The sequence below is a fragment of the Triticum dicoccoides genome, chromosome 1B (assembly GCF_002162155.2).
Source record: "Triticum dicoccoides isolate Atlit2015 ecotype Zavitan chromosome 1B, WEW_v2.0, whole genome shotgun sequence".
NCBI classification, from domain to species: domain Eukaryota; kingdom Viridiplantae; phylum Streptophyta; class Magnoliopsida; order Poales; family Poaceae; genus Triticum; species Triticum dicoccoides.
In genome coordinates, this window is record NC_041381.1 from 10,481,802 (window position 1) to 10,494,249 (window position 12,448).

The window sequence follows — 12,448 nt, forward strand, 5'->3', positions numbered from 1 at the left end:
TTGTAAACCTTTGTTTTTTTTCAAATTATTGGATTTTTTATTTCCTTTTTCAAATTACAAACTTTTCAAAGTTGTGAATTTTATTTAAAATCATGAATTAAGTTTTGACATTCGTGAATTTTTTTTAAACTCATGAAGCAAAATTTGTGAACTTTTTTATAAACTCTTTGAAATGTTTCTAAAAAGTCATCGGTCTACCCTTTTCAACTTTTTTTAAATCCTTGATTTTTTATAATTCATAAACTATTTGATTTTTCATATTTTTTTAAGTACTATAGGTGAACAGGGAGGAGAAAAGTTCAACAAGAAAAGACTGTAGTGGACGACATACGAGGTACAGTCATACAAGTGAGAGGTACAATTGTGGGATGATGCCCGATACGATCAATATGAAGGTGATGAATTAGGCCTCTCAGTAAAGTAATAGTACCCCTAAAAAAGTAGTAGTATTTGAATCTCCACTTCTAAAACGGGAGTTGCTAGGCCGACATCCATGGTTTATTTTAGCCTCGCCTCTCACCATCTTCTCTAATTGGTTTTTTCTCACCTCACCTTTCACCATCACCTCTAATCCACCAAAATACCGGTGCCTTTGCATTTGTACTCGCGGCTTCCACCTCAACGATACCCCGCACGATAAAAAACGAGCCCACGCAAAAAAAAAACCTCCAATGTCCATGACTAAATGAATACCCTGCCTGGACTTTTTGGTGAGACCTGAAACAGCATCAGCTGTAGATTTGATTCCGGCGAGGGATTGCACCAGACTGGGCGAAGGCCCGAGTGTCCTTGAACTTAGGGGTTACTTGCATACTACATTCTGCCGCAACATGAAACATTGCTCTTGCAAAGATCATGATTTAGCTAGCTTCAGCCACTGCGTCTTTTTTTGCTGGATCAAAAGAATTATTAGTTAGTGCTGCTGCTGTGCATACGTCTGAGTGTTATGGAAATGGGCATAAGATGAGCAAATTGGTTCAGAAATTTACATCACGGGCCCCAACAATTCTCGGCCGAGAGTGACTGCAGTGCAGTACAGTAGAGTAGAGTTGTAGAAGCAATCACAGCATCCATAACACTCTAGCAGAGCAGAAATTCACAGCATCCTTCGCAGTCTACAGACCAAAGAGTGCTGGAAAGTTGGTTTCTCAACCAGACAGGTTGAAGGTTTATTCCCTCCATCATTCCATCACCATTGAAGTATTGATTGAAGCAGAAAAAACCGGACAGCAGTTTACATAGCTTCTCAACAAGTTAAAAGGCAAATGTCCTGTCAACAAAGTAACAGCGGCTAAAATTAGCTAGATAGATAGTAGATGCATAGATAGCTCACGAGTGTAGATGCATACATACAGCAGCACAGCAGAAAACCAAATCCAGAGCAGACCGCCATGCACCAGAGTTGAGTTTTACAAGCAATCACAGGTAGCAGAGCATCAAGACAGTTCTCAACGAGTTGAAGCTTCCATTCCTCCTCTTGGGAAATGGATGATTGAAATCATCAAATCAAAGCTGATAAAAACCACAGCTTGCAAAGTTTCTGAACGCCAATGTCTCCTCAACCAAATAACATCAGCACACGTCCCGAATTCTAGTAAACCCAGGAAATGTTCAAAAGGAGATGGATGAATCCACATTACAAGTATCTGAAATTGAACAAGATAAAAAGGTCAACGTTCAACCAGTCATGACATAACATACAAGTACATTGTTTGAAGCTAAAATAACGCATGCTTTCCTGCCCTGTTTGTTTACTCCTGCATGGTGGATTGCTGGCGTTCATTCCCTGGCTGGTCGAGCGGCCTTCCTCTGTTCGCGGACCAGTCTTGGTATCTCCTTCCATGTCTTCGGTTTCAATGCCATTACTTCAAACATCACAAATGATGTCAGAACAAACTTGTATAAGAGGTGTTGACGTGGTACATGGGCAAAGACAGAAAGACGTGCGTACCTTCATAACGGGCATCTAGTTCTTTGTCATTGTCATCCATGCTGCCCAGTTGCTGCTGCAGGCATCTAGGGAGCTTCTTTATAGCAGGGCAGCCTGTAATCTGAATAAAGCGGAGAGAACTGTATACTTGCGGCTCATTCGGTAGGGATGCCAGGGTACTGCAGCTTTCAAGATCAAGGATTTCCAGCGATGGGGGTTGCTCTCCCGACAGAAACTCCAGCGATGTCAACCCACTATTGCCAATAATGTCCAGTCTCTTGAGGGGTGCAGGCAGACGGAGAGTCCCACCCAACATGCCAGCATAGTCCCGTATTACTAGATATTCGAGATGGGGAGGAAGTAAATGCTCTCTTGCAGTTGGTGCTGTTGCTGCTGGTGGCTCTGGCATGATAGGACTTCTGCTTCTGGAGGTAGTGGCTTCTAGTTTCTGGAGCCCACCCAGCTGACATGATAGGACTTGAATGCTATTGCAGCTCAAAATAAGTATGGACTTTAAGGATGGAGGCAGACTTAGAACCGCTTGTAAGCTTCCACATCCGACTAAACTTAGATATTCTAGGCATGGACAAAAGTGATTCATGGGTGAGGATGGAAACTCTGTTACAGCTGCACACATGATTGCCTCATTGCAAGAAGACCCCTGGACTAACTCTGAAATACCCTGCTGCTTGCCGAATATGGACTCAAGCTTAATGCACCTATCAATATCCATGCACTTGAGAGATGCCGGGATATTGAACATCTCTACTAAACTTGGGCAGTTTCTTAAGCAAAGAGACTCCAGACCTCTCAGGTGCTGACTCCTTTCGGACGCCAATGGCTCAAGAGGAGCTTGTGCATATCCAGTCAGATTTCTGCAGTTTCTAATCACCAACCTCCTCAAGGACACCAAGCTTTTGAACACTTTCTCTGGCCAGTAGAGGAGCACAGCGCACATACCAATTTCCAACTTTTCAAGGTGTACAAAATAGTCCCATGGCTCTAGTGCACCTGGTCCAAAGAATGAGTCGCAGCATCCTAACTCCACAACTGTAAGAGGGGATTTCTGGTTCCATTTCTCCTTGCTGTCCACAGGTACAATTGAAGTGCATTCAGCCTCTAATGTAGTTTCTGTGTGTTCTAGCCTCAGTGTCAGATTTGTCAATGAAGACAAATACCTGTCTACACAATGGAAGATCTCTTGTTTGCCATCTATAATATGTAATACACTTAGTTTTGGTGCTTCAGGTAAACCTATTACCTTTGGGCATTTCTGGGCTGACAGTTCCTCAAGCAGAGGAAACAATGTACCTTCGACCGCATCCCATCTCTGAAAGCTCTCCAAGTTTTCCATTTTGAGCACCTTTAGGACAGGAAAGGCTGAGCGTACCAATCTATAACCACCTTCAGTACATCGTTCTTGAAGCAATGGTGCTTCAGGTAACGCTGTCAGCTTTGGGCATTTCTCAATTGATAGTTCCTCCAGACAAGGAAACAATATCTGTTCTCCTTGAGTCTCTTCGACTGCATCCCATCCCTGAAAGCTCTCCAACTCTTTCATTTTAAGTACCTTTAGGGCAGGAAATGCTGAGCTTACCAATGTATAACCTCCTTCACTACAAGGTCCTTGCAACAATGGTGCTTCAGGTAATGCTACCAACTTTCCGCAGTTACTAATAAACAACTCCTCAAGCACAGGAAATATTGTTTGTTCTTCTTGCCTCTCATCGATTTCCCACCATCTTTCAAAACCCAACAAATGTTCTAGCATTAGTACCTTCAGTTTTGGAAAAGTGAAGATTGCACTGCATCTGAACAAAATTTGCAATCCTTCACAATGAAAAAGATGGATCTCAACCATGTTTTGCAGCATACCCATGCACTCTCCTCCATAGGAATATATCTTCAGAACCTGCAGCCCACCATGAGGTTCGAACTTGTCGAGCACCTTGCTGTCGCCAACCTTAGTCCATCTTAATGTCAGTTGACAGAGATCCTTCTTGTTTCCAAGGTTTGCCACTTTTGCTTCTGCTTTTTCAACATTCTCTACCTGGCGTAGCTCTAGCTGACCACCAATGTTTAAACCATGCAGCTCTCCAACATCAGCGCAATCAGGGCCAGGAACTCCTGCTACAAAAACTGTGAGTGTCTGCAGCTTAGTGAGATTTTCAAGTCCTGGAGGCATGCTCTTCAACTCCGGACATCCATGAGTGTAGAGGTGGCAGAGGGAAGTCATATACTTCATTTGCCTTGGAAGTCGTTCAAGATAACGGCAGTTGGATAGATCCAACACTTGCAGGTTATATAGAATACTTATATCCTCGGGAAGTGCTTTCATACGACTTTCTGAGAGATCAAGGTACCTCAGGTGATGCAGATACTTTGGTTTCAGAAGAAATGATTCTGTCCACATACAGAGCTTCAAGGCATGCAAAGTGTTGTATTTTGATACATGCTGCAATGGGTTGAACACATTACTATCACATAACAATGTTTGAATAGCAGGGGATCTTTTCTCCATAGAATCATTCAAAATACGTTCTGTTTCTTTACATGACAAGAACAAATGCCGAGCAGTATCTGGAAGCCACTCAATTTTACTTGGTTCCATAGTTGCAACAACACATTCCTTTTCCATAACAGACATTGCGATATCATGCATAAGATCATGAATTTTACATGTTCTGGAATAATTCCCCCTGAAGTCCTTACTTTCCTCTAGGTCCAGAAAGAATGACCTTGAGACCAGCTCATCGAAAATATGCTTTCCAAAGGTTGCAAGACTATCTTCCTTGCGTTCTGGGATAAAGCCATTTGCAATCCATAGTTGGATAAGCTTCTCCACATTGATCTTGTAATCCTTGGGAAACACAGCACAGAAAGCAAAGCACTGCTTCATGTGTGCGGGCAAGTCATTGTAGCTAAGCTTGAGTATTGGCAAAATTCCAGTTTCATAAGTGCAAATGCTGCTTCTAGATGATATAGCCTTCCATTCTTCCACACTGGTCTTGGTGCGAAGTACAGAACCCAGTGCAGTTGCAGCTAATGGAGAGCCACAACATCTCTTCACAATCTCACCAACCATCTCGAGTAGCTCGGGAGGCTTTCCATTCTCTGAACTGAATGCTCTATCCACAATAATTTCCTTTATGAAGTGATCCTCCAAAGCATTGAGATTGTAGGCTGCCCTATCTGCACCCATAATTTCAGCAACTCGTTTATCACGAGTTGTTGTCAACACTGCACTGCCCATGCCACCATGCAAGCAAACCTTGAGCCTTTCCCACTTACGTAGCTCTTTATTGTCCCAAACATCATCCAATACAAGGAGATACCGCTGTCCGCTGACCAGTTTTTGAAGTCTATCCAGTGGTGGTTTGTCTGTATCAACATTCTTATTGGGAGATGCTTCAACTATACTCTTGGCCAGGGAGTTCACATCAAAGGTATCAGAGACACAAACCCAGAGCAGCAACTGGAAATGCTTCTGAATTTCAGGATCATTGTATATGAGTTGCGCTAATGTGGTCTTGCCAAGGCCCCCCATTGCAACAACAGGAACAACTGTGAGATCTACGTTGCTAGCTTCACCAATTAGTGTACCAATAATGTTCTTCTTATCTTCGTGTCTGGATCTGTTGGCAATTTCTTGTGGGTCAATGCTAACATAATCTGTATGCCTCCACTCTTTGGACACCGGTGACCGTGGTTGGTACTTGAACCCAAAGACCTGCATCTCTGCTATGAGGACCTCAACGGCTTGCAGAATCAGACAAAGCTTGCGACCCATTTTGTAACGGAACGCAACACGGTTGTGATTAGGGAAGAGTTTAATTACATCGAAGCCGAGCTTTCTGTAGTGCCCATTCTTCTTGGCTTCACGGCGTAGGGCTTCGTACTTGAATTCGTCGAAGACTTCATTTGCCCCATAGGCGACTGTTCTGAGCTCCTGAAGCCAGGCTTTGGCACCTTCTCTCTGTGCCATGGCTTGCTCCTCAACGTCGGTGATAACGTCGAGGATGGCCGGAAGCTTGCGTTTGAGAATCTTGTGTTGCTCCTCCATTCCCTCCATCACCTTGTACTGGTCCAGGAGGTAGCTGGACGCCTTGTCCTTCAGCATGGACACCAGCGGCCCGGTCGCCATGGTGACCACCAGCTCCGCCATGGAACTCTTGGAAGAAACTTCTCCAACACAGGTGCACTGCAGAAATTAATGAAAAAGAGAATGGTGTGAGCAAGCCGTGTATAAGTAGAGCTTGGGATCTGTTCTTAAACAAATTACAAGTCAAAATCCATTCTTGCAGCCATAGTTACCTTCACGAGCTTGCCCCTAATCTGCACCCAGGACCAGCAACGCAGCAACAGCGAGGAAGACGTGGTTTTCACAGGAGCGTCGACGCCAGCTCTGGCATTGTTTTGGTGGCAGCAGCAGCAGATTCAAAGCCAACGAGGCGATGAAGCAGGAGGCAACACTGGTGAAGTTATAGCGGCGCGTGGATGCATGGGCGGCGCTGTGTGCAGGATCTACTCCGTCAAACGGGAGTTGGGAGATTTTTGTGAGATCTTGAAGCTTTTGGATGGGTGGTAGTAGGATTCAGGGGAGCAAGAGCCAGGTTGATGTGGGATTTTGGAGAAGTGTGCTGTCGCTGTGGCAAGATATGCGTGCTTGTGAATTGTGATGAAAATGGTAGCTAACGAGGTGGCCTGTGCCTATGCGTGCTTGTGAATTATTTGACTGGGATGTGTACAGAGCAAGTTAATGCATCACCTAACTATCTAGCAAGCTGGCGCTTGAGAGTTAAGTCTTGGCACATGAGGTGTGGAAAAGAAACACCACTGCTGCCAACACAAGTGGAGTGGAGTACTGCTCCCACTGACATGACCAGGCAATGTAATTAATCTTGCAAGCCCACCCACATTTTACATGTAAAAAGGAAACTTTCATAGTAAAAAAGCAAAGAGTGTACAGCATTCACATGCATAAATGTTCCGTTTTACTTGGCTTAAGTGGCGAGTTAGCAAGGACGAAAATACAGGCTGTCTGGCTTCACGGGGATGTTACACTGTAATAACCATTAGAGATGACAATGCATACGGTGTATACGTACCAGACTACAACGGTCTCCATGAAAATGCAAAAAAAGAGAGACTAGAATGATCTCCCTTTCTCAAATTTACCTCGGATGCTCCTCCGTTTGCTGTCTTAAATGTAAAGGGCTCTCCTGAATATACTACAAAATTCCCAAGGCACAACACCAGTAAGGAGAAGTGTTAGGTGCTGAAGCTGAACAAATTGGCTGAAACAAGACGGAAAGGTTGAAGCACAGTAATGCAGATGCGGCAAAACTTTATGTGGTATTTTGTGGTGATGTGAAAAGATTGAAGTTCAAATGTGCTTTGCAAACAAGAACTGCTTTACTAACTAAAAATAAAAATCAGCCTATCTTTTTAACCGTACATTGCAGATACAAGGTGGCATGCTGCATCTGTGTCACGGCTGCCAACACTGGTTCCTTGATGTAATTTATCTTTGGAGCCCACCCAGATTTAATTCCTGCCACACTGCTCCATGTGTGTCATGGGTCCAACACTGTTACACTGACCATTGATGTAATTAATCTTTTTACCCCACCCTGTATTCGATTGGCCAATGCTTAAGAAGATGGTGGCCCTGATTTAGGACAATGTTTGTACAGAATGCTGGCACAGTGCATAATTTTCCTTTTTACTTGGCTTAAGTGGCAAATTAGTAAGGGCTAAAATACTACCGGCTGGCTTCACATGTGACTAGAACAAAAGCCAAGATGATTTATAGAAAATGTAAACAGGCCAGAATATTTACTAATTGATCTTAGCAGAGGCAACTCCCTTTTTGAAAATTATCTTGGGTGCTCCCCCATCTGCCGTCTTAAATGTAAGGCGCAATGGATTTAAGGCACCCTTGAATATAGATGACTATTGAGGCACAACACCAGTGAGGAGAAGTCTAGTTGCTAACGGTGCACAGATTGACTGAAATGACATCACCGAAAGAAGTCAATTAAAGCAGCTAAGACAAGTTAATCTACAAATATGATCCTTGTTTCTCTAGCATCAGAAAACAGTAAACAGTGAGCAGGTTAATGATGTAGCAAAAGTTTTACCTCATCAAAGTTGGTAAGCTCACTGAATACTCCCGACAACAACACGAGCACTTCTTACACCCATCATAATAGAGCAATAATTGGCCACTGAGTTATGTCTAGCGTGGTGAACTCTAACACAGTTTGAAACCCATCTTCATCTTCACCTCCATCCTCCGTAGCAGCCAACAGTTAACAGAAACAATAGTACATAATGAGAGTTTACATACCAGAAAGGGTAGATTCAACTGCATGTGTCCAAAAAGCAAGAAACATGCTTTAATAATTTTCATGCTGAGATGATAAGAGACGGTCTAGATTGTTTTTTAGTAACTAAGACCTTGAGAAAACCTTGTTTAGGAAGAAAACTTTCTGGTACCAGTACATGAGGAGGTTTCTCAAGAAAGAAAAGAACAAAAATGAAAGATCACAAGTTGAAATAGTTTGTGTGTAATCATAAAATTAAGAATAAATGATGTTCATGTGTCGGATAAGAAACCAGAAGGCACTTCCAGCCAAGCTGCCACCCCGCCCCACATGATGTACACCCTATCTCACTGTCTTCAGTGGCAGTTTTGTTATGCCACCTACCAACAAATTCTGCTAGGCCACAGGCCACCCTCTCTCACTGTTTTCAGTGGCAGTTCTGCTATGCCACCTACCAACACATTCTGCTAGGCACAGGCCATCTGGTGGATCCGAGGACTAATGCGACCATCTACCAGACAGTCCTCATACCAGTGGGTAACTACAGTGAAAAATATCCACAAATATCACATATTTTTCTTATCATAGCAATCTGAAAAATGGAATAAACCAGGACACCAAGCACATAAATATGATTTAAAAGGGAGCATTAAAGTGAGAAAAGCATGCGTAACAGATGGCGAAAACTGAATATACAGACTTGACAAAAGGACACGTGTCTTTCTCCATGCCATACATTTTAACAATTGCATAATTATTAATGAATTCATTCACAAGGAAGGGTGACAAATGAAAAGCTCTAAAAAACCTGACAAAATCTCTTTTTTGCACGAACAAATCCAATAAAATCTGAATACCTCCTGTGTCACAGACATCTAAGGAAAACAGAAGCGCACATAGAGGTGCTAGATAGCTTACTTCCTTGCTTTCAAAATCTGGTGAGAGGAGTTGTGGTACTTTCAGCCACATCAATTGTTTCCCACTTTCTGATAAATTCAACTGCTTATTTATCTTCCTGCACATTATCCTAAACATAAGAACTAGCCAAATCATATATAAGTTTTATCAAGATAAATATTATCAGAGAAAATGCAGCATTCAAAAAATTCACCAGGACCAGCTTTTGCGCACATACAAATATGAACTGAAAATTTGAAATGCATGAAAGCATCATTTAGTTGAGGAATTAACTAAACAGGGTCCATTGAACAGTGGATTGAATATAATTATGGTGGTCTATTTCGTCAGCAACCTGCTCAATACAACTTTCAAATGATATAGCATTCCTGCTAGATGGCAACCAGCCACTACATTCGCGGTATGATGAGAAGAGGATGAGATGATCTTTTTTTCCAGAACAGAGCAATAATATGCTTGACAAACAACATGATGCATAAGGTGCTAATGAATAAGAATATTGCTCACACATAATAAATCCTAGTTGCATTATATAATTTCTACAAAATGAAACATGTGAAATAACAAGTTTGGATGCTGAACAGTAATCAGGAAGAACAAAAATGGCGCACAGATAAGTTCAATTTCCTCTGAAGCAAAAAAGAATGGTCACAGAGAGAGAAGTGGCAGTACAAGATTGACAGTTGAAGATTGCTAAATTTACAGCAAACTGAAAGAAATGTTTCTGCATATTTATTTCTAAACATAAAAGGTTAAGCTATCCTATATCTTACAGGTACTTAAAATATGTAACAACAAAGTAAACAGCATAGCTTTGAATAAAAGTTTCCAACAAAGCTAACTTCCTGTAGAAACAAAGCTACCTGAGAAATGAAGCTAGAATGTGTAGAATACCTTTTCGACTTTTCCAATGGAAAAGATAGCAGGTCATTTAGAAACCCGGTACTGGCTATTGGCGTCCATGATCCTCAATATCAAGTTACCCCTGAAAGCGAACTAGAAGGAATGAATTAGAGCATTCCTTCACCGTCCTTATCCAGTTGCAGGAACTCGATATGGAGTACGGTGCAAGTCCATATTTTCCAGTTTGAGCAATAGGTCCACTAAAGAAACCATTTTAGGAACCTATACAAATCACATCACAAATTAGTCATGGTCTTCCTCTCTCCCAGGTAGGTGTGTATTGAGATTTATATAGAGATCCGCATTCAAAATAATAACAAGGGAGCAGGCACCAAAAATTTAAGCACTTAAACATGAAAGCTCTAAGCACTAAATTTGCCAAAAGAACGGGGATAAGATGTGCAGCCCTATGGGTTGGTGCTCTGTTAGAAACTGCAGCAACTCCATTCCCATCATGACTAAAACAGAGGATCAACCTGCCGCTAATGCTTAGGAAAACAGTAGCCTGATTTAGAACAATGGTTTAGTAAAGATTCAAACATGTACATGATTATGTGTCCTTAAAGAAAAGGCCTACATCATGTACCCACAGGCACAGCACTACAGCATGGCAGCGTATCATAATGCAAAATATTTCACTGTATTGAATTCAGATTAATTGGCAAGCTAGCATGGATTGAAAATACGATTGGCTGACTACACATGAATATTATAATGTAATGACCCGCTCAGAATGTTACAACTCACTTCCGAACAATACATGTCATGGGTGTGTCTCATAGATTCATGTGCAGAACATAAGAGACTAGCAACCATTGAAATTAATATCGGTCATCACCTTTTGACTTTCTATTCTATAAAACCAAAACCAGATGATCATATAAGGCGGCAGTAAAAAAAATAAGACAACAAACTGCGTCTTGAACTTACTTTCGCTCATATGAGCTTGGTTTCGGATCTCTATCAATAATTCCACGGGTGAAGATCCTAGCAAGCTTTAACTGCTTGTGCACAGATGGATTAGTTCGTCCAACTTCAGTGTCCCACACAGTAAGAAGCTCATTCAGTACTGAACTACTGATACATGGGCTGGTGCATAGAAATTAGCTCCTGATTCTTGAACTGAAAGAAAGAGAGTAAATTTTACAATATTTTCTTTTCGAACGAGGCATTGCCCCTTTCCATTAAACGAATAACGGAAATACGGCGGTTCTGAGTCCAATTGTATTTGTAATGTCTGTTTCTGAGCGAGAGTGCTAGGTGTCCCAACATTTTTAAGAGCACAATTGTTCCTGTATCTAGGAACAGATAGAAGAGAAGCTACATGGGATTCAACATAATGTTTGGAAGCATCATTTCGTGCATCAAGCAGCATTTAGTGGCACAATTAACTAAACTGGATCCATTGAACAGCAGACTGAATGTGGACAGGTATGCTTCAAGATACTCTAACTGTGATGGTATATGTAATGTAGCATTCCTTCCTGCCAGGGAGCAACCATATCACTGCATTTGAAGTAGCATGAGATGTGATTTAAAAATTAAAATTCACAGCAGATTGCCGTGAATTCATAACATGGAGAATGGAAAGAAGACACACACACACACACATACATAGACTCGATGGTGGAAGTCATTTGGTGCTGTTAACCCGGAGGACCACTCTCTCTGGGTTCGAATCTGCAGAGCCCAACAACTAGGCTAGGCTAGTTCAGATCCTCCTCCTACTACTAAACTTGGACCGCAGCACTGTCCGGCCAAATCGCTCTGTCTCACCTCGCTATTTGCTCAGGAACCTGCGACGAAATGGAGGTTAGAGCGGAGTAATTTGGGGGCAGGAAGGGGAAGGAGTACCTTTGAGCGGCGGTGGGCGGGATGGGGGTTTAGAGGACGCGGAAGGTGAAGGCGCCGCCGATTGAAGTCGGTGCTGCGGGATGTTGCCCGCCGCCGCCATGGACGGACGCACGCACGGCCGGCCGGGCAGCCTCACCGAGGACGAGAGAGAGAGATGCGGGCTGGACTGGGCTTTTGATTTGGGTTTGGGATTCACCCTGCTGGCTGCTGCTCTAACGGGCTGGGCTTGTGATTCGGCTTTTGCGTTTTCTCAAGAGAAAAAATAAATAATATTTTCTTAGTACTCTCTCCGTAAATTGATATAAGAGCATTCAGATCACTACTTTAGTAATCTAAAAACTCTTATATTAGTTTGTAGAGAGAGTGTATCTCTTTTGCGAATAAATAAGCTTTATTGATCAAATATCAATGATACAATCTTGCTACAGAATTTCAGCATGAAATGGAGGGGTGTAATTAAGCCATAAGCATCTATACCTAGACTGACTCGCTCTCTTAGCAGCTAGCACAAATA

At 42.4% G+C, this 12,448-nt stretch overlaps 1 protein-coding gene across 4 annotated transcripts; it reads right to left on the bottom strand.

Annotated features, from left to right (window-relative positions):
• Nucleotides 1–298: 298 nt before the first annotated feature.
• LOC119315593 (putative disease resistance protein RGA4) lies at nucleotides 299–12,064 on the bottom strand. 4 transcript variants are annotated; one of them, XM_037590167.1, is made up of 12 exons: nucleotides 11,935–12,064; nucleotides 11,695–11,876; nucleotides 11,011–11,202; nucleotides 10,072–10,302; nucleotides 9,178–9,274; nucleotides 8,074–8,300; nucleotides 6,245–7,942; nucleotides 1,952–6,131; nucleotides 1,739–1,865; nucleotides 1,354–1,646; nucleotides 990–1,270; nucleotides 299–892 (listed from the first exon to the last, which is right to left on the bottom strand). In XM_037590167.1, the coding sequence occupies exons 8-9, from the start codon at nucleotides 6,093–6,095 to the stop codon at nucleotides 1,780–1,782; spliced, it is 4,230 nt and encodes a 1,409-aa protein (XP_037446064.1). In that variant the 5' UTR covers nucleotides 6,096–6,131; nucleotides 6,245–7,942; nucleotides 8,074–8,300; nucleotides 9,178–9,274; nucleotides 10,072–10,302; nucleotides 11,011–11,202; nucleotides 11,695–11,876; nucleotides 11,935–12,064; the 3' UTR covers nucleotides 299–892; nucleotides 990–1,270; nucleotides 1,354–1,646; nucleotides 1,739–1,779. The 4 variants fall into 4 exon arrangements, with proteins under 4 accessions (XP_037446064.1, XP_037446051.1, XP_037446055.1 ...); XM_037590154.1 differs by having other exon boundaries at nucleotides 1,354–1,865; XM_037590158.1 differs by having other exon boundaries at nucleotides 1,354–1,865; nucleotides 6,245–8,300.
• Nucleotides 12,065–12,448: the final 384 nt, after the last annotated feature.